Source organism: Ipomoea nil, unplaced genomic scaffold (genome assembly GCF_001879475.1).
Source record: "Ipomoea nil cultivar Tokyo-kokei standard unplaced genomic scaffold, Asagao_1.1 scaffold2403, whole genome shotgun sequence".
Taxonomy (NCBI): domain Eukaryota; kingdom Viridiplantae; phylum Streptophyta; class Magnoliopsida; order Solanales; family Convolvulaceae; genus Ipomoea; species Ipomoea nil.
In genome coordinates, this window is record NW_017618831.1 from 1382556 (window position 1) to 1409731 (window position 27176).

Sequence of the window (27176 nt, forward strand, 5' to 3'; positions counted from 1 at the left end):
GGGATCTCTCCCATAATCCAAGTAGCATATTGCTTCAATATAATGTTGTTACAATTATTGATGTTCAATGTTGCATTGTCAGACACGAAGCAAAATGTGCAGAAGGAGTTGCTGCTGACATACTTGCTCGATTGAATAATCAAGCATTGCTTGCCTTTGAAGAGAACTTAGTGGGGTTGGAATCTAGAGTTAACAACATTATTAACTGGTTGAGATTGGCATCTGATGATGATGGTGATGCTCGGTTCATTGGCATTTGTGGTATGGGAGGTATCGGTAAGACAACAATTGCAATGGCTGTTTTTAATAGATTTTTGCTCCAATTTGATGGAGCTTGTTTCCTTGCCGATGTTAGACAACATAATGTCATTGAATTGCAAAAGACCCTTTTAACAGAAGTCCTAAAGGAAAAATCAAGAGTAAAAATATACAATGTGCAAGATGGAATGGCGAAGATAAGGATGAAGCTTCAAGGGAAAAAAGTGTTGATAGTTCTTGATGATGTAGACGACCAGCTAGAACAATTAAAGAAATTAGCGGGAGGTCAAGATTGGTTTGGTAGGGGTAGTAGAGTAATTATAACCACAAGAGATGCAGGAATATTGCGTTCCCATGGAGTTGATGAAAAGTATATATACACAGTACACACATTGAGAGAGGAAGAAGGTATTCAACTGTTTGGATTGTATGCCTTTAAAAAGAAACCTAAGATCGGCGTGGAACAACTCTGTGGATCATTTGTGCGTTATTGTGAAGGTCTTCCATTAGCTCTTAAAATTTTGGGATCTTCTCTTTGTGGACTAGAGGCTGCTGAGTGGGAAAGCACTTTAAAGGATCTCAAGGACACCCCCAATAATGATATTCATGGGAAGCTTAAGATAAGTTTTGATAGACTAGATTCCAAAAACAAAGAAATCTTTTTACACATTGCATGTTTTTTCAGACACAAGAGGGAAGAATATGTAAAAGATGTGCTTAAAAGTTGTGATTTGCAACCAGACAGTGCTATCCGTAACCTCACTGAAAAATCTCTTATATCAGTGCAATTCCAAAATGGAAGAATAGAGATGCATGATTTAATCCAAGAAATGGGTTGGCATATTGCAAGAGAAGAGAAACGTAGAAGCAGGGTCTGGCAACTTAAGGATGTTGATGACGTGTTAAGCGGAGAAATGGTAAGGCATATATGTATATATAGTAAGTAAGATGCTGTAGAAAAATTATTACTCCGGAGTTGATGATTAAAAATGATGGTTATGCATGCATATATAGTGTGGTTTCTTATTTCGTAGTAAGATTAAGTTATGATGTGGTTTAATTATATTCCTTCCTTCCTAATTAATAAGATCATCTAACTTGAAGGTTCCTTTTTTATTTTCTTCTTCTTATTATTATTGAAGACATACGGTTCTGTTTTATTCTTTCAGGATCCTAAACACGTAGAAGGTATTGGCTACAGTGTTAGTGGTTGGCCTGATTATCGAGAAATTAGTATGAGAGAGATGAGAAATTTGAAGATGCTTAAAGTTGGTCAGGGTTTCCATCTCAAGGAAAACTATCTTCCTAGCAGTTTGAGGTGGCTTCAATTTCACTTCTATCATTTCACTTCATTACCACAAAGCTTTGCATCATTATCCAACCTTGTTTGTCTTTCTTTGCGGTATAGTTCTCTACAAAATTGCAGGATCACTCAGGTATATCAGTCTAATCTCACTTAATTGCTGCATATATATATATATATATATATATATATATATGCATATATATATATATATATATATATATATATATATATATATATATATATATATATAGGATATGATTCAGGTGCAGGTATAGCTTCTTGTGCGGTTGACAAAAAAAGGTGCACCTTAAGAACACAAACCACACACCTAAACTTTTAAAATGACGCACCAAGAAGGAAAACAATACACTTAAAAGAAGAAAAATCACGCACTTAGCTTTAGGCCCACGCGCCTTAAAGCACACAAACAAAACATCTTACGTAGACAAACCACGCACCTAAAGTTTTAAAATGACGCACCTTAAGAAAGGAAAACTACGCACCTAAAGCAACCGCACCTGAGAAGGCCAACGGCCAACCACATGAGAACCAATAAAATGGCGCACCTTAAGTTTCAACAACTGACGCACTTTAAGCATACAAATCACGCACCTTAAGAATGAAAATCATATATGCACCTTAAGAAAGGAAAACTACGCACCTAAATCAATTGCACAACCGCATGATAACCCATTTATATATATATATATATATATATATATATATATATATATGGTGTTTTTTTTTTTTTTTTCATCAATGACTTTATATATACTTGTTCTATATATTCTCCATCTTTTCTTGCAGAAATTAGACAAATTGATACTTTTGGATCTTAGCTGTTCCTCCTCTTTGTTAGAAACCCCTGATTTTGATTCCATGCCAAATTTGATGAGATTATACCTTGGAGGCTGCAGGCATTTAAAAGTAGTCCACCCATCTATTGGAAATCTTAGCAAGCTTGTTTTATTGGATTTAAGTGCTTGCAGTAACCTTGTGAGTCTTCCTAGCTTCAATCAAGTTTCATCTCTCAACTCTCTTGATCTTCACGGATGCAGAAAATTAAATTTTTTTCCAGAAATTAAGACAAGAACACCAGATCTGGTGGAGTTGGATCTAATAAATGTTGGAATCATAAAACTCCCCTCATCGATCAAACAACTGCATGGCCTCACTAAGCTAGGTTTGTATGATTGTGAGAATCTTGAATGCCTTTGTGATGGCATATGTGAGCTGAAAAATCTCAAAGTTCTTAAGATTCAAAACTGCACAAGTCTAGAGTCTTTGCCAAAAAATCTCCAAGGCTTGATCTCGTTGGAATACTTGAATCTCAATGGAAGTTATTTTCATTCTTTACCTGAAAGTTTCAATCGACTCCCTCGCCTTCAATACCTTGACATCAGAAATTGTGGAAACCTTAAAGAGCTCCCAAAACTCCCAGAAACTACCAGTGAACTATATGCAGATTCTTGTTTTGCCGATAGGGAACACATAGATGAGTTAGCAGACTTCCCGGTATTACAATCAGTAGCATTCTCTTCCTCTTATGGAGTTAAAAGGTCAGTGTATGATTTTGCTGAGATGTGTATTCATTTTCCGTCTCGTAGAAAGACTACTTTCAGTGTTACCTATCCATTCTATTCATCAATGGAGGTCTTGAGAATATTCCAATATCGATGCTATAAGTCAAATGGTATCGCCATTGATCTCAATCCCGGCTGGTATTGTCAAAGCTTTGTGGGATTTGCAGTACCTTTGTACTCCTTAAGAGACATTGCTGATTTTGAGCATTGCACAATCATAGTCAAATTGTCATGCAAAGATAATAGAAATGAAGTTGTCCAAAGAAAATATGTCATTGTCATATCCGAAGGAAGCATATGCTTTGCCTACATACCATTTAGTGGTTTGTGGCCTGCAAAATCTAATAGTGTAACCTCAAATGATTTTTCAAGATTTGAGGTGAATTTTATGGATTCGGAAGCGACTGCAAATTGGGGTTGTAGTTTGTTATATGAAAGGTAAACATGTTGATTTCGGTTTCCCTTCATTTACCTTCTTTCTTGAACTTTTTAATACTCTGTACTACATATATATGTTACTTCAATAGTAGCTATGGATTTGTATCAAGCATGCTTATTTATTTTCTAAGATAAGTATTAACTTGTACATTTTAATTATTGAATAAATAAGCACAATGTTTATGTATATTGCTTTTACCTTTTTAAGGTGGGAAAGATCAGCAAGTTGGGATGATAGTTTTGAAGGTACTCATACTTTGTTCCTTTGTACTATTATATTATATCGTACTACTACTATATTATAGATATTTTGTACTCTTAGGTGGACATTTGGTTTCAAATAGAATATTCTCAGTATAAGTCTATAAAATATCTATGGTAATAAGAGTACTTGAGCATGTATAATTATATTGCATAATTTTAATCGATTCAAGTTAATTGTGCAAAAACTTTCACTTTGCCATTTAAAATACACACATGTACATGAGTATGTGTACTTAATTTCTTTCTGTGTTTATAAGTTTATTAATGTGTATATAATTAGATATATCTATATATTAATTAGGACATTAAACAAAAATTATAAAAAATGTCTCTTTGATATCAGGAAGCACGACTGATATAGGACCTATCTCCATGTTGGAATACTTGAATCTCAGTGGAAAGAAATTTGAATATTTACCTGAAGATATCAGCCGATTCCGTGGTATTCAATACCTTGACATAAGTGGTTGTAGAAGGCTTAGAAGAGAGCTACCAAAACTCCCGCCTACTATAAGAGAACTATATGCAAATTCTAATTTGGCTTCTGAAAACAACATAGCTGAGTTAGCAACCCAGTATTCAGAACTATATTCTGTCTCATTCTCTTATCCTTCTATTTATAGAAGCAACGACATAGCTGATTTAGTACCTGGGGAGTTGGCTAAGAAGTTTATTCCTATCACACAGCCTTTTCTAAATAGAAATACTCCTTTTGTTGTCACCTATCCTCTTATGTCTTCCACTTATTCTGATATCAGTAGATGCTTCAAGTATCCTCACCATGATCCTCACCATGATCCTCACAAGATCTCCATTTCTCTCGATCCCACCTGGTATAATCATAACTTTGTGGGGTTCGTTGTATGTTTTGTGTTTCCATGGGAAGTGAGATGGGAGTCGCGACCAAACATTCGCCCTTTTAGGCATTGTGAGCTCATAACCAAACTCACACGCAAAGATAATGGAAGTGAACCTCCTCTCCAAACCAAATGTGAGATTCACAGACTATATGATGAGGAATTTGACGACTCTGTGGAAATACTTGTATGTTTTGCCTACATACCATTTAGTAGTCTGTGGCCTAAATCTGATGAGGCTATCATGGATAATATTACCCCCAATCACTATTTGGTATTCGAGGCGGCAATTCAAGATTTGGAATTTCCATACCATGAACGGTTGAATTATATTGGGGGCTTTGGGTTAGTATCAGGTTTGAAAGCTCCAATGTATAATACACCCCATTGAAGTTGCGGTTTGTTGTATACAGATGATGAATCAGTAATTGACGCAATATGGAAAAAAAGGTAAACATATTGGGCTTGAAAATTATTGTTATCTTTTAAAATTCTGATTTTCTTTTTAAGTTTTTAATGCCACATACTCTTTTATGTTCAATACTTTTTTGCAGTTTTTTTTTTTTTTTTTTTTTTTTTTTTTTTTTTTTTTATATTTGATTTAGGCTAAGGAATTATATATTTCTCAAGAAAGCGACAAACTTTTGTAGTTCTTTCAATTACTAAATTAAAAAAATAAAATTGCTTATGCATTATTGTGCTTCTACCTTTTAAAGGGATGTTGGTTTTTCTTACAGGGAGATTGGTTCTAGTGAGAGTGATTCAGGTACTCATACATCACCCAAGATTTATATTAACATACATATTCTATATTCTAAATTATATTTCATATAGCTTATATTCTTTAATATTTTGTATGAGCACATATCCTAACAGCAAAAGCAAAACCATATAACAAACTCTACTTTGACAATGCTAATAACAAGTTTAGCCATATCTAACCTTGTCAATTGTTTTTCCTTTCTACTCCTGATTTTCTTGAGTTTTTAATTTAACATTCTTATAACAAGAAAGTAAGTAAACCGCTATTCTCAAAGACAATTAGATTACACATTAGTTATGATTTATGATTTTGGGACAACATTTTCAATACTTAATAAAGTCATATCACTTATCGTCTAATTAACTATTTTTCAATTCGACTTTAAAGTCACTATTCATAGTGCAATATCCAATAGAGAGATTTTACTAAATAATAGGCATAGACTCTAAAACAGAGGAAGAGGAAAATGGCGGATCAGAAAATAATGAAGATAGTGGTGGAGATGATGCAATGAGCAAAGACAGTACCAATTCAGGTACTTTATTCCGTACTATATTTCTCTGTATGGATATATATATACTCTTTGTCTCTTTAATATTTTATGCAACAAAGGTTTTTCCGGATATCAAAAGTGGTTGAAAATTCCATAATTTCCAGCAGTGGGTCATGGGTTTGAATCTCTGTGGAGCGGCATTGATTTAAGTAATTTATGAACACATACTACATTGTAATAGAGTCAATAGAATTAAAAACACAACACATACCATGCAAAAGTTATGGAATAACATTTTTTTTAAAAAAATAAAAGGTTAGGCTAAATGATATTACACTATATTATATTACTAGTAATTCACCCGCGCAATGCACGGGAAAAAATTATGTTATTATAAATAATATAAATAAAAAATATAAAAACTAAAATATTTTAAATTGTTTAATATAATAATATTTTTTAGCTTCCATTGGTCAAGTATTTATTATTTTTATAGAATACAAAATTAAAATTAAAATTAAAATTAAATTTTGTATGGTTAATATAATCTCTAATTATGTGCATATTCAAATAAACTTATAGAGAGAATTTACATATAATTACATTGATTTATTCTTAATTGTATTTCATCTATATTATAATTTTCACAATACGAATAATAACTAAAATAATTACATTTGAAAAGCAAATTTCAAATTTTGTATGAGTAAATTTAAACTCTATTTGAACACATTTTTTATATTATTATATAATATATAGGTATTTTATTTTTCAAAAGTACATTTTTTATATGATTATATAATTATATAATATATAGTTATTTTATTTTTCAAATGTTGTGCTTTTTTTTAAAAAAAAATAAAGGATGTTGTGGCATTAATTGTAACATTAATTACTTCCCAAACCGTATAGCTTTATTATAGTTAAGATATACATACATTTAAATATACAAACATGCATTAATTATGCATACACGCACTTGTATGTATGTATGGATTTTCTTTTGAATGGACTAAACTATAATTTTTCTGGTCTGCAAAAAAAGTAACATATATCAAAGGAAATTATTAGTGAAAAAATTTAAAACCTTTAAATGTGAGTGAAATGATAATGACAATTTTCCAAACCTTTGAAATTCAAGAATTAATGTATTCTTCATCAAATGATAACATAATGCAAGGTAAAAATAGTATTATTTTATTGTTATTATATATATCTCGCTCTTTCTGTCTCTCTTACACACACATAAACATTCAGTATAAAGGATAGTTATGTCATTTTAATACTTTTTTTTTTTTTTTGAAAGGAGCCCGGGTGGCATTTTATTCAAAGTAATGCGAAATTGAAGCTGGTGGGAGTACATCCCAATACATAACTGTAGTCTGACTAATAACTGAAGTAGCTAAAGCATGTGCTATATAATTCTCTAATCTAGGAACAAAAACAACTAAACAAGAATGTAAAGAAGAAATTAAATTCCTGCAACCATCTATTGCGTAGCCAACATATGATCGATCGGTACGAGCTGTAGTAGTTAGATATTGCTTGACCGTTAAACAGTCCGTGTGTAGTTCCAAATTATCCTCACCACGATTTTTAAGCCAAGACAAAGCTTCCTTACATGCAAATGCTTCTGCTATAAGAGACGAGAAATAACTTGGAAGTGAAGAAGCATAGGCGAAGATATATCGTCCATTTCCATCCAAAAGAACTGCACCTACCGAGGCCGTATTTGAGGCGTGGTGATAACTCGCATCCACGTAGCACCTGCGAGCGAGCTGCCCCGGCGAAGGCGTTGCATGGGGTTCGGCAAAGGAGGCCAAGGCCGTATTGGCGTGTGTTGAGCCGGCAGCATGGTGTTCGGTTACATGGTGCACGGCGCGCCAGGCTTGCATCGTGGTGGTAGCCGTCATCAAGGTCTTCTTCGGCATTGGTATGTAGGCATCCCAAACTGCATTGTTCCTTGCTCTCCAAACATGATATAAAATTGCAGCTGCATACATCAGACCATCAGTGTCTAGATTATCCAAGATCGTATTAAACCACTCATTAAAAATATTTGTCTTAATAGCAGGGATTGGGAGGTTGGCTTGCCCCCATACAGCCTTGGCATAGTCACACGTGACTAACGCATGCATGGTATCCTCATGAAACATTCCACACATAGCACAATTAGGCTCAATATCAACTCTTTTGTTAAGCAGGTTCATAGTAGTGGGTAGAATGTCACTCAAGGCTCTCCATTGAAAGGTTTTCCATTTTGGGGGATTTTGAGTGTCCATAGCACCTGCCATTTATCAAAGGATGTACTCGTATTATCATATCTCCCAACAATACATATATATCCACTCTTCATAGAATATATTCCTCTTGGATCATCATGCCAATACCGTGTGTCTTCATATTCTGGTGATACGAGAATTTTCATTATTCTGGATACATCATCTGGCACAAAAATATCAGATAAAATCGAGGTATCAATTAAACCTACCACTCGTGCATTAGCCAGTTGTGGTGGCATTTCTGTTTGGATCATTGGTTCCTGCTCATCCTGCAGCCAGGGTGATCCCATATTTTTGTATCCTGCCCATTCTCTATCCTTCGCCGCACACCACTACAAACCATGCTCTTTGCTGCCATAATACTTCGCCAACAAAAACTTGGATTATTCCAAGGTATGCCTCTGAGAAAGTATCTTTCGGATAATACCTGGCCTTATAGACACGCGCCACTAGGGATTCTGGCTTTGTTAGTAATCGCCATGCCTGCTTCCCCAACAGGTCTGAGCTCTTTAAATGGTCTGAGCTCTTTAAAACCCAAGCCACCATATTTCTTAGAGATACATAATCTATCCCATGTCTTCCAATGTATTCCCTGATTAGTGCCTGAGTTCCACCAATACCTATTCATGGTTCTCTCTATAGAAGAAACAACATTCATAGGTAGTAAAAAAATACTCATTGAGAAAGTGGGCATAGATTGAGCCACACTTTTCAACAAAATTCCTTACCAGCCTGGGAGAGATGTTTCTTATTCCATGATCCAATTCTCTGCTTGATCTTCTCCTTAATATAAGAGAAGGCTGCCTTTCGATTTCTACCAATAAAAGACGGGAGTCCAAGGTACTTAACCAAAATTCGGAGCCTGCACCACCCCTAGCGCCTGCGCCACCATGTCCCTATCCTCATCATTAGTATTGGGGGAGCACCCCGAGCCTCTGCATCCATGTATTTTATTATTTGATTGTGCCTGCTGCAACAGCATGGAGAGCCCCTAGATAATAAACAGATATGGAGACAATGGGTCTCCCTGTCTTAAACCACGAGTAGGTGTAACTGAATCAGTACGAGAGCCATTTATCAAAAACCTGTACGATACAGTAGACACCCATAACATAATTAAATCCACCCATTTTTTATCAAATCCCATGGCTACTAGCATCTCATGTAAGAAAGACCATTCCATACGGTCATATGCCTTTGCCATATCCAATTTTAGGACAGCTCAGCCAACAGCACCACATTGTTTCCTGTGCAGATAATGCCCAACCTCCGATGCTATCAATATATTATCAGTTATAAGCCTATCGTGTATAAATGCAGTTTGGGAATCCGATATAATCTCATCCATCAAAGGTTTCATCCTATTAGTCATTACTTTTGCCATTACCCTATATATCACATTGATTAGCGCAATTGTCCTAAGATCAGACACTCTTTCCGGGGTTTGTTTCTTTGGGATCAACACCACATCAGTTTCATTTAGAGTAGCCGGGAAGCAGCGATTTTCCAAGCAATTGACTATAAAAGATGAAACATCCCCCCTACCACATCCCAAAAATGTTGATAGAAACCCGGATTCATTCCATCATTAGAGATTCATTCTGTGCTGGAGTGACACGCGGTGTAATATTGTTAAAGAAATTTTTCCCATTCTCCGGGTTTCCCGAGGTATAAATATTTTGAAAGTACTGCAAAATAATCCCCCTCATAGGCTCCCCTTCCACCCAATCCCCATTATCATTCATAAGCTTTTCAACATTATTTTTCTTTCTACGGTGAGTGGCGTACCTGTGAAAGAATTTGGTATTGGCGTCGGCACCCTTGAGCCAGTGTTGCTTGGCTCGTTGTCTCCAGAAGGCATCCTCCTGTGTCTCAGTATGGCATAAAAGTTCCTCCAAGCGCCGGAACTCAGTTAACGAGACGGGGTCCGTTTTTCCTTACAGGCGCAGCTGCTCCTTTCGTAAATTCATAGTTTGTTCTCCGAACTTATGAAACCTGTCTCCACCCCACCGAGATAGCCGAGACCCACAGAACTCTATGCAATTTTGCAGCCCACGGTCCTTTCCTTCTTCCCATGCTTTTTCCACAACATTCCGGCATCCCTCATCATACAACCATGCATTTTCAAAACGGAAGCCCCTCTTACCAGCCCCACCCCTCCCTATGGAGTCATGGATGCTTAGAAAGAGAGCCGAATGATCTGACCTGCAAGTTAATAAATTAGACACTTTCGCTCCTGTAACAATCTCGCGCCACTCATCCGAGTCCAAGACTTTATCCAACCGTTCCTCAATCCTGTCAGCCGTTCCTTTTCCCCTTTCCCATGTAAACGGATACCCCTGCATGGCCATCTGGGATAGGCCACACTCCTCAATAGCTTCCCAAAAACCGCGTAAGAGGCTATCTGAATGTGGATTTCTCCCTCGTTTCTCGTGCTGGAAATGAAGATCATTGAAATCCCCAACCACCACCCATAGCAGATTAGACTTGGTAGCCAGTGACCGTAACATTCCCCATGATTCTCCGCGTCTGGTTCGCTGTGCCAATCCATAAAAACCAGTCATTTGCCATTTTGGAAATCCATGCATACTGACCTCAATATCAACATGGTTATCTGAATAGCTGAGAAGACTAGTTGTATTATTCCTCCGCCACAACAAAGCTATACCACCCTTCACACCATTACTATCCACACAAAAAGACCATCAAACCCTAATTGGACACGAATACGTTCAGCGTGTGTCCTGTCGACCATAGTTTCCATCAAAAAAATAAAGTCGGGTTTCTTACGAGACGCAAAGTCCAGAACTTCACGAACTGTCCGTGGATTACCCAAGCCACGGCAGTTCACTGAGGGTACTCATTGGGTCGGGCGGGTCTGGGAACCAGAACCCGCCTGCTGCAAGTTTTTTGAACGCTCTGCCATGACTACACCCTCCCCCACAACCTCCCGCCTACCGTCATCCTCCATCTCACGGCGCCGTTTGGACACCGCCACCAATTCTGCCTCCTGGGCGTTACCGGTCCGACTCCCCTCCCCCGGCGACCGGTTTCCATCCGTACACACCTCTGCCATCCGCCTAGCCACCATCTGTCGACCCGTCGGCAATAACCAGCTCCCTCCGACCGGTCGAGGACCACGAGATCCCCCCGCCTTTAGCTCCTGGCCATACAAATATTCCTCAACCGGTAGTGCCGAATCCCTCGCCCCACGACAGAATTAGTAAGAATGACCCAAAAGGCCACAAAAATAGCAATACGTATGCAGGCGTTCATACTTAAAATTGACCCAGCAGCTCGTCTTATCCCGCTTAATAAAATTCATACGCCTTCTCAAGGGTTTATCAACAGACAACGAAACCCTAATTCGGTGAAAAACGTTCCACGGTGCATTATCAAAACAGTCGTCAATCTTGACAAACTTTCCCAAGAAATTCCCGATCTGTTCTAATATTACAGCAGATGAATACCCCTTCGGCAACCCATGTAGCTGTATCCATAAATCCACCGAATCAAGCACAACATCACACGGTGATATCCTATCCGGCACCTGCTTGCATACCGAAGTGCTATTATCAAAGGACCATTGCCCATCATTCAGAACACGCTGCATATCCGTCACATGATGAAAGATAAACAGGAATCGGCTAGGCTCCACCTCCGTAGCTTCAACACCACTAACCGGTTGCCACACTGACGCCATAACCTGGCTCATAAATTCCAGCTTAACCAACTTTCGTGTTAGGAATCGCCCAACCACCGCCCAGACATCTTCTACGGCGTCGGAACCATCGCTGCCATCCTCCGCCTCGCCCGTCGGCATAAAAGCCGCTGCCTCCTCCTCCAATACTAGATCAGCCCATCTCGCCGTTAAGCCTGCAACACCTGCGTTCGGAATCGTCACCACTCTTTTGGGGTTTGTTTCTATGTCATTTTAATACTTATTCTAGTTTTATTCCTTAAATCAATTAAACAATGTAATACAATTTCTTAAGTCTATTTTAGTGAACCAAACAATAGAATAGAATTCATTTCATATTCCTTAACTATTTGATTCCTTATGGAATAGCATCTCTATTCATTCAAAATTCATATTGTGGACTAAACATGCAATTATCGTCTAATTAACTACTTTTCAACTCAACTTCAAAGTGACTATTCACAATGTAACATCCAAGAGATAGAAAAATAATGGGAACATAATTTACACATTTTGCAAATCATGTTGGTGTGTTGGGTACTCGGTATTGGTTTGACACCGGCCTTCATCTATATTTCAAGCTCTTTGTAATGACATTATGAATTTATAATAGTTTTTTGGTTTTCTTTTCAAAAGAAAAAATAATACGCATAGGCTCTAAAAGAAAGAGAGAGGAAGAGGAAGAGGAAGAGGAAGAGGAAGAGGAAGGTGGTGGATCAATACGTAAATATAGATCTATAGATTATGCAATGGCAGAAGACAGTAATCCAGGTACTTTATTTCGTAATTTATACTCTTTAATATTTTATACAAAGACATATCTCATGCAATAAAATATAAGTGCAAATAAAAATTATTACAAAATACGGAGTAACAATTCTATTATATACATACATTTTTTTTAAAAAATAGTCATGATTCTTTACAAGTTAGTATCTGTTCTATTATATACATACATTTAAATATGCAAACATGCATAGATGCATATACGTACATGTATGTATGTATATGTATATATTTTCTTTTGAATGGACTAAATTATAGTATTTCTAGTATGCAAAAAAAAAAAAAAAAAAAAAAAAAAAGAAGTAATATATATCAAAGAAATTTATTAGTGAAAACAATTTAAAATCTTTAAATGTGAATCAAATGTATGCTATGATATTGTTCAAACCTTTGAAATTCAGTAATTAATGTATTCTTCAAATGATAACAATCTGAACATGGCAACTTATAGAAAGTACGGTAGTGTAAGGGCACTCTTGTCCGGTTATGTTTTTTTTTTTTTTTTTTTAATCTTTTATTTACTTTTAGAAATAGTTGAAAATTTTAACTATTGAAAATTTTAACTATTGTAAAAAAAAAAAAAAAAAAAAAAAAAAAAAAAAAAAACCCACAATATAAATTTGATAAAGTTAATTGCATATACTATGTTTTGAGAAACATATCTTACTGATTTCAAAACTAAAAAAGATGCAAAATATTTTCTATCAATCTTATTAATCAAAATGTAGCTCAACATACCATAATTCTCATAGAACAGTGGGTTACAGTTTTTTTTTTTTTTTGGGTGCAACTGTGATTTTGAGATCGCATTTTTCTTCTAATTAATTAATTTCTTAATGCATTGTCACACACACACACAAATATATATATATATATATATATATATATATATATATATATATATATATATGTGTGTGTGTGTGTGTGTGTGTGTGTGTGTGTGTGTGTGTGTGTGTGTGTGTGTGCGCGCGCGCGCCTATAATTTTTTCTCAAAAAAAAAAAAAAATTGAATATATATCGAAGGTGAAGATGAGGAAAGGGGTGAATCACTTGATTGTGACGAAGATGTTGAAGAGTATGAAGCAAAAGAAGGTAATGCAGGGCACGGTGTTAAAGTTGCAATCTCAGAACATAATGATTCAGGTAACTTAATTATTCTTACACTATCATTTTAATTATTTCATACTATATTAATATTGAGATATACTCTTTATAATAATAATGCATGGATATATTCCTTTGTTAGTAGTATACCAAATCGAAAAGTGTTTTATTTCAATTAAGAGTTTTAACTTGTATAACATTACACATTTATTATTTTATACTCCGTATATTTTATGTTCAAAATATATTAACCACCAAAAAATCCAATGGCATTTTTTCCTTTTTTTTTTAAAAAAAAAATAATTAATTTTAATTCATTTAAAAATTAATATTTTAAACAATTTCTACTTGACACTCGGTAACCGAGTAGCAAAAGGTTTTATTTGACACAATGAACAAATTACACAAAATTGATTAATTTAGAGATCTAATTACATTTTTTAAAGGTTATTAGTGTCCAACTGCATTATTGTGTACACTTTGATGACCTATTTAAGCATTTTTTTTTAAAACCACCGTATTTAAAAGTTTTACACTTTATATTTTTAATCTTAAATACATATTGATAAAATTTTACTGTTACAAATTACAATCACTATTTTCTAAATCAAATAAGTGACCCATGACCGTCAGTATTGGATTTCTTTGTGCAAACAACTACTAGGCGTATATATATATATAATAAAACAACAAAAAAAAAAAAAGTTTGGTCCCTATAACATCATCCGAATAAATATAACTTGAATCGTATCAAACAAGATACACATACTAACCTGCATTAGTTATAGAGTCAAAATTTGCTACAAGATATGAAGGATCGAGTCTCACAAACCACAAGGTGTAAAAGCAACCTCACGAGGAGATGACTCTTCTATTGGTCAATTGAGAAAACATATCCTAGTAATTTCAAAACTAAAATAGATACAAAATATTTTCTATCAAATCTTATTAATCAAAAGCTAGATAACTCTATTACTATATATACAACAACGCTTTGAGTTTTAAAAATTAATCTTTTCTGTTTCTTATTATTTTCTTTAGTATATTTCAATAAAATTATTGTTTTAACATTGGACAAATATATTAAACATTCACTGATTTTTGTATAAGGTGCATACATTGCTAATATTAAAATGCTACATACAAAATCAATTGCAATTTGCATATACACATTCTACTCTGACAATGTTAATAACATGTTTAAAGGTACATATATATTTATGTGTACGTGTGTGTGTGTGTGTGTATATATATATATATATATATATATATATATATATATATATATATAGAGAGAGAGAGAGAGAGAGAGAGACTCTTGTCAATCAAATGAATATAATGTATTATTGTCATTGTAAATATATAATAATGTATTGTGTAAATATATAATAATGTATTATTGTGTAAATATATAACAAAATAAAATAGAATGCAATTTTTTTGGGGTAAAAGTGAATTTCAAATATACTTTTTCAACCTAATGAAGTTCAAAGAGCCAATAACACATTCACTAAGGTTTGAACTTACAACCGGAAGTCCAACCCGAGTGTCATCTGAGCACAAAGTGCTTAGCAAATTTCTAAAAAGTAAAAATAAATATAGCTTGTATCATATAAAGCAAGAGACACATACCAAAGTAAACAAGGTAACTCTAATAGAAAGGGAGAGTGGTACTAATTTATTGAAATTAAAATTAAAATCTAAATAATTTTTAAAATATCCCAACCTCTTATTTCATAACTAATTAATTAGAACAAGTTTACAAAGCTCTTTTTATTACAAGTAAAATAAATTGTACACAAGCATGTATCCCCATATATATATATATATATAAACTATAATAAATTTTTTAAATACTTATGATTCTTTATAAGATAGTATCTGTTCTATACTTTATAAGTCCCACCTACGGGTGTAAACGAGCCCGAGCCTGGGTAGGCTCATGCTCGTGCTCGTTAATGTTAGCACTGCTCGAGCTCGTGAATTGATGCTCGAGCTCGGCAATTGTCAAGCTGCTCGAGCTCGAGTTTAGGCTTGAATTTGAGCTCAATTTTGATCTCGAATTTGACCTGTTTGATTTAAAATTTAAACTACTTTTTGAAAGGAGCCTGTGCGGCATTTATTCAAAATATGCTAAGATAGAGTCTGGTGGACCAGAGTCCGAATACATAATAGCTAACTGAGTAAAAGCAGTAGATGCTAAGGTATGAGCTAAATTATTATTCACTCTACGAATATAACGAAGAGAACAATAATCAAAAGTTAACATACTAGTCCAGCAACCATCAATAGCATAACCCCAGATATGAGCGTGGCGAACCTGTCATAGACGATAGATATTGCTGTAGTACTAAACAATCCGTTAAAAGCTCGACAGACCTTACCCCACGGTTCCTACATTATTAAAGTATTTTTATTTCCCTCCCCTAATTATTATTTTTATATATTAAATATAATATAATTATATTATATATTATAAGGCTCGCGAGCGGCTCGTCGAGCCGCGAGCCTACAATACCTAAGCTCGGCTCGTGCTCGTTTAATCCACGAGCTCAAGCTCGATTTTGACCGAGTTCGAGCCGAGCGTTGACCGAACCGCTCATGAGCGACTCACGAGCGGCTCAGCTCATTTACACCCCTAGCCCCACCACCGGGGTTCGAACCTTTGACCATACTTTCTAAGCCCCACCACCGGGATTCGAACCTTTGACCATACCAAAATACCATCACACTACATGATATTTGGCATATTTATTATTATTTAAAAAAAAAAAAAAAAAAAAAAAAACAAGATTTATAAGAAAAGTACAGAACTTTTTTCCCACTAAAATACATATTGATGAACTTTTATCATTACAATCAATGTTATTGAAGTCCATGGGCTTTTTTTTTTTTTCTTTTGTTCAATAAAGCTCGACTGGTCAATGTTCAACTAATAGGTTTATGTATATGCATGATTATATATTTTGTATGTTAAAGAATAAGGTTAAACAATAAATGTTTGTCTATAAATTAAAATAATCTAATGTGTGTATACAAAAATAGTTCCTTAACTATAGCAAAATTACCAAAGTTTCTATAATGTCATCTATGAATTTTCTCCATTTCTGAGTGTATAGAATTCATATATAATCTCATTTATATAATACTCTGTATGTATGAGAGTGTAAAAGATAAATGGTATTCGTATTCTATTTCATGTTCAACAAAACACAAGAATTTGATTCCCCATATAATTGTATATTTATAATTAAACAGTAGAATAGTATTTTCTATTTTATTCTTTTTTTTTTTCTCTATTCATGTTAGAATTCTATTATTCTCTTTATTTTTATTCTTTGAATCAAAGACCACGTAAATGCTATTACTCTACGCCATTATATATAAGATTGGAAAATTCTACAATAGTAGGACACAGTGCTGAATCACCTATTAATGCAAGTAGTGATGATGAATCAGAACCCTCAAAATATGGTGACTATAGTACTTTATGGTATATTATATAAATACATATCTAATAATGCAAATATATTCTTATAAATAACAATTGTGGGATGTGAAAGGAGAAGAAGGTGAATCAATTGATGGTGATGAAGATGTTGAGGAGCATGAGTGTAATGCAGGACATAGTTCAGGTACTTCATTCTTTACACTAGCCTTTTAATTTTTTCATATTGTATTATTACTGAGATATACACTTTAATATAATTGAGGGATGTATTCCATTTCAATTAAAATATGTGATTTTGAGATGAATTTCTTTAATCCATGGTTACATATACATAATTGTTACTTATTATAAAATGTAATTCTCAAGAGATTTTTTTTTTTTTTTTTTTTTTTGAACATGTTGAACATTAGGCTCTAAAAAGTTATATTTGATCTTTATGATGCAGAATTTAAAGAACGGGATGTACATATGTATGTAAATGTATATATGCATCTTGACTAGCTAACTAAACTATACCTTTTTGCTCTAATATATATAAAAGGAAAAGAAGGTGAAGATGAGGAAAGGGGTGAATCACTTGATGGTGACGAAGTTGTGGAAGAGTACGAAGCAAAAGAAAGTAATGCATGGCACGGTTTTGAAGTTGCAATGTCAGAACATAATGATTCAAGTAATTATTCTTAAACTATCATTATAATTATTTTATATTTTATTAATAACGAGATATATTAATATACTCTTTAATATAATTGAAGGGTGCATTTCATTGCGATTAAAAGATGAGTCAAATACCAAGTGGCTTGTAGTCCACTGGTATCAAGTTGCTCTTCTAAGTGGGAGGTGTAAGGTTCAAACCTTTGTTGAGGCAATAGTGTGTATATGTAGGGTATCCCCCTTCCTTATAATAAAAAAAAGATGAGTCAAATAATATATCAATATATTCTTTTGTCAATATAATTTACCAAATTGAAAGGTGTTTCATTTCAATTAAAAAATTTTACTTATATAACACTACGCATTTATTGTTTAATATATTTTATGTTCAAAATATATCAACTATCAAAAATTCCAATGGAATTTTAACCCAGAAAAAAGGGGGTGCTTGGGTTTTTTTTTTTTTTTTTTTTTTTTTTTTTTTTTATAATTTTAATTTATTTAAAAATTTTAAATATATTTTAAAATTTAATATTTGAAAAAAATTCTACGTGGCACTTGGTAATCGAGTAGCAAAAGGTTTTACCGACAAGTTTGACAAAATTGATAATTTCGCTATAAACAAATGATCATATCGATAATTAACTCTATAATCTAAAAACATATTAAGCTTCAATCAAAGTTATATCTCTCATTTATGTCCATGTTTTTAGTGCTAATCATTTTATACATTATGGTTTTAGAGTTGTACTATATAATTTTTTGAACAAAAATTTTGCTACCGTTATAACTTTCGTTATGTTTTCCGTTATTGTTACCATGCACATGCATCCACCATATATTTTTTTTATATTTTTTAATGATAATAATATTTGTAGACATTATATATTGGATTAATATAATAAATAAATTTGATTTTATATATATTTTAATTAGTAAGAATTTGTTAGTTATTATTCTAAAAAAAAAAAAAATTATTAGTTATTTTTAAAAATATAAATATTGGGCATATATTTTTGCGTATTGCGCATAAAAAAGACTAGTCATTTGCATACACACGAATGAAATAAGATAGACGCATATTGATGACGATGAGTTTCCTATTATATGGCAGAGAAAAGTGTTATAGATGTAACATTGTTAGGCAAATGATTTGGCTCTTTTAGAAGTATTGATTGTTGTTTTTTTTTTTTTAATGTCATACTATTTTGGAAAGGAGTGACCAATTATCAATTTGTACGCATTCTATATTTTTATATTAATAAATATTAGTTTATAAAATAAAATAATATAATTATATACGGAGTAATTAATTACACATGAATGATGAATGACAGCACATATTGATGATGAAGAGGCTTCAATGGCAGAGAATAGTTCTATACTACGTTATAGATGTTATAGATATATACTTCATACTCTTTATTAGTATTTTATAAGAATATTTATCCAATAAAAAAAGATTTTAAAAAGCGTTTAATATATATAGAAAAAAAAAATTAAATACTAAATGCTATTACATACACTATTATATATATATATATATATATATATATATATATATATATATATATATATATATATATATATATATATATATATATATATATATATATACACACACACACATTTAGGCATTGATGGTTCAATGAGCTTCAATAGAACAATGGTTCAACTACTGGGTTTATACACACAGTTATATATTTTTATATTAATAAGATATATTGTTGAAATGATACTTCATTCACCGAATTTTTATAACTTATATTTATTTATTGGTCAAAATAAATCTCTTTTTCACTTATTTTTTTCAACATTTTTTATAATATTTAAATTCAGTTTTCTTTTAGTCTAATTATATTTTAATGCAAATTTGAAGTATTAATTTGTACTCATCACTGAAACTAAATTAAATTATAAATAATTTGAGTAAAGTCTAATTATCGGTCTCATGTATACATTTTGAATAAGAGGGTGTAAATATCAATCTATAAAATAAAATAAGTTGAATGCATGCACAATTACTGCTAGAACATAGTGCAGCAAAGTTAACCCAACAGGGTAGCTCAAGTGGCAAATGAGCTCACTTTGTGAGGGAGAATTCTGGGATAACCTGGGTTTGATTCCCCAAGTGATGATTCCCTCTGGGCTAGCTTTGGGCTAGCTTCAGTACTTCTCGGAGCGAACTGGATGGACCTGGTTAAACGGACAGAGAAAGACCCGGACCAGCCACATGTTGTTATTTATATATGTGCGTAACAAATGCATCAATAATTCCATCAACATATACCATATCATTCATAAATCTTAATCAGAGTAAACAATATATTTTTTAAATAATATTAAATATAATGGGTTCATGCAAATATAACGTCTTGTTGATTGATTTTATTGACAATTGCTAGGTCCAGATAGAACCAAACTGTGGGAATTGACTGAAATTGTAGATCATGTTCAATGCCAAATGGTTTCCATGCCAGAATGCTCTAACGCAAAGGTTTTTGAACTACTCTTTATCATTTTTCTTGTAATTCATCTCTCTTACAGATAGACAATGGTGCTTTAACTAATAAATAAAGGGTACGTATAAGCTAATTAAAGTATTTAATTCTCCATGAATTTCAACACTTGATGTTGAAATTGATTTTTGTTAAGGTTGCCCGACTTCTTTATACAAATTCTGGTGCTAGCATCTTGGCACTCAACTCAGATGGTATTCAAAAACTATGGAAATGGTCCTACAATGAACAAAATCCAAGCAGAAAGGTAGAGTGAATAGATTAAGAGATTTATTATTATTATTATTATTATTATTATTTTGCTATACTATTTATGTTAATGTTAATGTCTTGCATTAATGTTTGGCAAATGAGTCTCTAAAGTCTCTAGTGTCTAAATGCCACTGCCAATTATGTGGAACAGAATTGGCAACCAAACAGTGGTCCTCCTATGATTAATGATGTGTCAGCTGTCAACCTAGAAGAAGTAGTTCCTTGCATAGCCCTCTCGAATGATGACTCTTATGTTGTGTCTGCTGTTGGTGGAAAGGTTTCATTGTTTAACATCATGACAAGTGAGGTATGACTAGCGAACAAGTTTAACGTACTCTTAATTATAAGTTTATCACATTTGGCTTTATAAATGACTATTTGCGTGATTTCTGTAATGTATATATATGTGATGTAGGTAACGAAAACAATCACGTCGTTGCCATCTGCATCAACTTTCTTAGCTTTTCATCCTCATAACAACAACATTATTGCAATTGGTACTGAGGAATCATCCATATATATATATCACTACAAGAAAAATGCACATAGACAACGGTTATTAACCGTTGTCGTAGGGGTATACTTTCTGTTGTTGAAGCCGGTGTTGTTGTAAATCCCGCGCATAGACAACGGTTTTTTAACCGTTGTCTTTTCTAGAAACAACAACGGTTTTTTAACCGTTGTCTATTAAGTGTTGTTGAAGCCGGTGTTGTTGTAAGTCACGCACATAGACAACGGTTAATAACCGTTGTCTTTTCTAGAAACGACAACGGTTTTTTAACCGTTGTCTATTAAGTGTTGTTAAAAGTCACGCACATAGACAACAGTTAATAACCGTTGTCTTTTCTAGAAACGACAACGGTTTTTTAACCGTTGTCTATTAAGTGTTGTTGAAACCGGTGTTGTTAAAAGTCACGCAATAGACAACGGTTATTAACCGTTGTCTTTTCTACCAACGACAACGGTTTTTTAACCGTTGTCTATTAAATGTTGTTGAAATCGATGTTGTTAAAAGTCACGCAATAGACAACGGTTATTAACCGTTGTCTTTTCTACCAACGACAACGGTTTTTTAACCGTTGTCCATTAAGTGTTGTTAAGTCACGCAATAGACAACGGTTATTAACCGTTGTCTTTTCTACCAACGACAACGGTTTTTTAACCGTTGTCTATTAAGTGTTGTTGAAACCGGTGTTGTTAAAAGTGACACCCATAAACTGTTGTCTTTTGTAGAAAAGACAACAGTTTCAAACTGTTGTCTATTATAAAATAGACAACGGTTTTTAACCGTTGTCTCAACCCATTTTTAACCTGCTTAAATTTTAATCATATAAAAAAAAATCAATTTATCCATTCACCATGCATGGCCAAGTGTAGTTACATAATTTTGAAGAAGCTAAGCAAGATTCAAAATAAGAAGTCAAAATACTTTCATTACCAATTCTAATCCAATCATCATCCAAGTCATAATACTAAAAAAAACAATTCTACGAACCAAGTCTAAATGATTACAACGTCAAATTATACCTACTCTATATAATTTGATAGAATATCGGCACATTCTGAACGCACCAGATCAATAACCGCTTTGTCATAATCAACTTGTTGAAACTACATGTAAAAAGTGAGTAAATAAATTAGTATAGATATAATAAATTTGCTATGAAATTCGAAATAAGTTAGGAGTAATTTGCAAGAACCACTATATGGTAATAGAGTTTTAGCAGTTCTAAAGGCAAGATCTTTTGTCTTTTCTCTGATCTCTCCACTTTAAACTTTGTGAATAAAAGTATCAAATTAAAAACTAAAAAGCATTCAATCAATAGACTTCAACAATAAATTGAGTACTCAAAATTATACTGCCAACAGTCCAATTCAGAAAGCATCTAAAGTTGATGAGTTCAACAGTCCAATCACTGCAGATCACTTAAAAAAGAATGATGTTGAGACTCAAGAATCTGGTGCTGTGAAAAGATGCACATGTTGGATTAGTTTTCTTCATCCAAAGGGCTTAAAAAGTCGAAGTTGGCAACCATTAAACAAGAAAAATTTAACTTATTGTTGGGATTTGGAGACTGAATCAATATCACCTTTGAATGGTGATATAATATTGTTGGGTGAAACAAGAAGATCAATATTGCAAATTTGCCTAAAATAATCTAGATAAAAAAATTAGTTACTATTTTTTAGACCAAAAACTTATCTGCAAATGAATTAATTTTTGTCTAGGTTGTTTTTTTGCCTAATTTTATTTTTTGCAGTCAGCAGGTCAGATATTTCATATGAAGAGTTCAAATTTCAAACAAAACAGTGTTAAAATCATTCATACATGATCAACAATCAAACAGTGGTTGAAAAACACTAATTTGTATCTGCCCCGGCCCTTTAGCTGTATTTAAAAATCTAAAAAAAAAAAAACAAAAAAACAAAAAAACAAACAAACAAACAAACTTCACTGTTCGATTTAGTTTTCCATTGCTCTGTCATAAAAAACAACTATAGGGCATCAGATGAATGTTCTATTGCTCTGCCATAAATTGAAAATGTAAAGATTCTCAAATAATTTAATTCTGAGAACTCTTTTATCAATTAGAACAATAGAAGATAAACCTAAGGCATAAGAATGATGCTATTCTCACTATCTGCCATCAACTTATAAACTTGAAGCAACATGCTATATAGAATTGATAGCATTAAAACTAATAATGCAACTTCACAGTTTATTGCTGCCAATAAAAATCTAATGCATCAGAACATTAGGTCCATCATCTGCTTTCAATTTTAAGAATTCTAAAGAAAATTAGGGCATCAGAATTGTCTTTTCATCATTTGCCATCAACTTGAAAAAAAAAAAGTTAGTTACTTTTAAGAAATCTCAATCATAATTATTTAATGTCAATAAGAGGGGGAACAAGAAGATTTAATGAGAAAAAAGTAGCAGACATTGTTCATTACCAAAAAAAAAAAAAAAAAAAAGAATAGTCATACTTTTAATTGTAATCAAAAGCTTTATGAATTGAATACTTAACGCTTTACAAATAAATACCACAAAAAATGACAGATTGAAATTTCATCAACTCAATCTATTTACATAAATTCAAAACTAAAAGGCAGTCAAATCAAAGTATGAGGTCAATAATTAGTTCTACAATTATAGACCAGCAAAAGGAATTGACAACAAAGGTACAATAATCTTAATCAATTTTGAAAGCTTAATATTACCTGATCATTGTTTCTTCTATTCATCATTTATATGTTTATGAAATGATAAACTTAAATCAATTAGTTGGAAGATATCAATATATAGCCAACATAACTATACTATGTGTTCTTTTATTTGCATGTTCATTTCTAAGCTAAAAAATCTATGTTTTTTTATTTGATGGTAATAATATAATTTGTCAGCATTCTACATCATTTAGGCTATAAAACTTCCTACATATATTATTTTATACTGACAAATCTTTACATTAAGTTCAAAAATATTTATTCTTCTGTATTTAGGAAAACCCTAACTTAAACTGACTACTCCCATTTTGAACAAATACAATGACAGACTTCTAACTTAAACTGACTACTCCCATTTTGAAACTTTTTAATCTTTTGCTTTTAAGGTCGAAAATCAAAATATCACCTGATTCACCTCTGCTGTCTTTTGAAGTCATTTTGCATGAAATTCTCCTCAGTCCAACAGAGAATTCAGAATATGCATATTCAGCAAAAATCCTATTGAATGTTTAGAACGAAAATGCTTACCTTGAGATTGAGAGGCACTAAAAAAAGTTAAAGGACGTACCTTGCGGCGACCGAGGAGAATGGTGGCGACCGGCGAGCTTGCGGTAATGGGCGAAGGGCGAATGAATGGACTTGAATGAATGTGTCTCATAACCTTGAATAAGCCGAGTAATACACATCGATTTGGGTCTATTTTGAGAGTCTATGAACTCCTGAGGATATCATTTAGTATAAAGGTATGAGAATCTCTATCACATTAAATAACACACATAAAATTAACTAAGAAGGGCATAAAACAGATTTTCTACCTCTGCAGCTTGAATAGCAGATTTCCTCTCATTCACTTGTGTTACACGGCCAACCCAAAAAAATACCTTTTCACCACAATCTAATAAATAGCATCTGTTGAAATGTAAAATCATTTTAATAATAAAAAAAATTCAAAGATTACCAAGTGACACAGCACCCTCTAGTTGACCGAGAGTATTTTTTTCAAGTGAGTGAAATGACTCCACTATCAATGCAAATAAACATCAGGCATACTTTTGTGAACAAGTAATTAAGAAATAGGAAGATACTCCACAATAGAAAAAGAAATAAGTTCTATGCAGTTTGAGAATAACTAATCAGCTGGCTTTTTTGATGTGAAAATTAGAGAATAAGTTCTTTTATGCAAAAACTTATACACTAAAGATAAATGTATAATATATTTAACATCAATAAACAGAAAAATTAAATATATAAAATAACACTATGCCTTTCTCCCACAAGAATCTTTCATCTCTGAAGTAGATGGTGATTAATAAGTAATGCGGATAATAATTTCCAGTATGAATACAGCATTCAACACAAAATTTGTGATTGGTAATAAAACAATGATTCACCCACACAAGTTGTTAATTTGTTATGATACTGGCTCATAGACTCAATTTCTTCCAAGTATGACAAACAAAAATGATTATGAGCTATTGTCAGGAGCATACCTGAGAAGTATACCATTTTCCATCCTTCCAATCCATGTGAGGTCTTAATTCTGAGTGATTGAGCAGCCTCTCCTTCTTCCCATGTTTAAAGAAAACACTATAACTATTATCAGCAAGTACTTTGTTTACCACTCCTCTCCACCAGCCAAAATCATAATATGCATCTACTTTGTCCAATAAATTAAAATTTTTATTTTTGAGAAGGTTTACATACTCGATGTAGACCTTGGCGTTCCAAAGGCGTTCTTCTTTTTGGAACCGAATCATGTAGTGGAAGAAGGAGAAGAAGATGGAGGAGGAGGATTAGGGTCAAGAATGACGGCCCCAAACCACGTTCCCGTGAAGCCTTCTTCGTCTGTGCACACCTCAGGTCCTCAACCAACGACCCCTTGGCTAGTAGCTGCTTCTGCTAAAATAAAATAGAAAAATTAAATAATTACAAAAACATTTTGTACGTACCTGCTGCGGAGGCGACGACCGAGGAGGAGCTTCGGAGATCTCAATTGAAAGCCATGAAAGTTGAGTTTGCAGAAATCGATAATTTTCTGAGATTCCAGATATGAAGAGAGAAAAGAGAGGAGGAATGGTTAAACCCTAGTATATCTTCTTTCACTTGGAGCTCTGTAATGATTTCTAAACTAAAATGTTTTTACTGCGGAGATGGCTAGTGTGGAGAATGGCGGTCGGCGGAGGCGGAGATGTCTGAGGACAATGGCGGTTGGTGAAGAGCACTCTGACTGCGAAGATGTCTGAGGACAATGGTAGTCGGCGAGCAAGGGAAATTTTGTCCCAATTTCGTTCGTAATTTTGTGGGAAATTTTGTCTGGAAATTTTGTTCCCAATTTTGTTTTAGAGGAAAATTTTGTTTTAGAGGGAAATTTTGTAAGAAAATATTAGTTTTATTATTTAGGTCGATAGACACAATTAAAATAGTACTGGGTATATAGATACAAAATGCGAGATTCATAGGTTTCTATAATGTAGATTCATAATTTCTATACAGTATATTTCTAATTTAAATACAATAATATAGATTCATAATTTCTATACAGTAGATTCATAATTTCTATATTGCAGATTCATAATTTCTGTATTTGTTGATTCATAATTTCTGTATTTGAAGTTATAAGATCAATTCTAATAATAAAACGATGTTATATAATAAATTATATTTCAATTTTATTTAATCAATGTAGTATATCATATAAAATTAAAAAATAAAATTATATATATATATATATATATATATATATATATATATATATATATATATATATATATATATATATATATATATATGGTTGAGTTCAAATGAGGACAAAAATATATAGAGGATTGTGCTGACAAATAATGGGCACACAACAAATTAATATCAGACACACAATTTAATACATAATGGCACACAAGAATTCATGTAAACATCAGGTTCGAAACCAAGCTCTATTAATTAACAAATGTATGCATGTGACATACAAACTGTAGCACACGACTATATTCGGTCATGCACAAGACATACAGTCCCAAAATATTAGTTTAATTACTCGGGTCGCTACATCCAGTCAATTAAAATAGTACTCGGTATATAGGTACAGAACACGAGATTCATAGATTTCTATAATGTAGATTCATAATTTCTATACAGTATATTTCTAATTTAAATACAGTTGTATAGATTAATAATTTCTATACAGTAAATTCATAATTTCTATACTGCAGATTCATAATTTCTGTATTGTTGATTCATAATT

At 32.9% G+C, this 27176-nt stretch overlaps 2 protein-coding genes and 1 long non-coding RNA gene across 6 annotated transcripts in view; 2 read left to right on the forward strand and 1 right to left on the reverse strand.

Annotated features, from left to right (window-relative positions):
- LOC109152249 overlaps positions 1-27176 on the forward strand; it is a 131546-nt gene that overhangs the window by 101066 nt on the left and 3304 nt on the right. The window contains exons 23-28 of the mRNA XM_019299836.1: positions 17398-17469; positions 17827-17955; positions 20345-20436; positions 20595-20705; positions 20862-21017; positions 21126-21233. Coding sequence (XP_019155381.1) covers positions 17398-17469; positions 17827-17955; positions 20345-20436; positions 20595-20705; positions 20862-21017; positions 21126-21233 — 668 coding nt within the window. The remainder of the gene's footprint in view (positions 1-17397; positions 17470-17826; positions 17956-20344; positions 20437-20594; positions 20706-20861; positions 21018-21125; positions 21234-27176) is intronic.
- LOC109152259 lies at positions 5146-5923 on the forward strand. Its single transcript, XR_002049374.1, has 3 exons — positions 5146-5156; positions 5423-5472; positions 5912-5923. It is a non-coding gene; the product is annotated as an uncharacterized LOC109152259 (long non-coding RNA).
- Positions 22117-26339, reverse strand: LOC109152256 (villin-3-like). 4 transcript variants are annotated; one of them, XM_019299845.1, is made up of 6 exons: positions 26082-26338; positions 25643-25973; positions 25429-25525; positions 24754-24847; positions 24507-24657; positions 24130-24436 (listed from the first exon to the last, which is right to left on the reverse strand). In XM_019299845.1, the coding sequence occupies exons 3-6, from the start codon at positions 25449-25451 to the stop codon at positions 24393-24395; spliced, it is 312 nt and encodes a 103-aa protein (XP_019155390.1). In that variant the 5' UTR covers positions 25452-25525; positions 25643-25973; positions 26082-26338; the 3' UTR covers positions 24130-24392. The 4 variants fall into 4 exon arrangements, with proteins under 4 accessions (XP_019155391.1, XP_019155390.1, XP_019155389.1 ...); XM_019299846.1 differs by lacking the exon at positions 24130-24436 and adding an exon at positions 22117-22321 and having other exon boundaries at positions 25429-25503; positions 25643-26328; XM_019299844.1 differs by having other exon boundaries at positions 25429-25507; positions 25643-26339.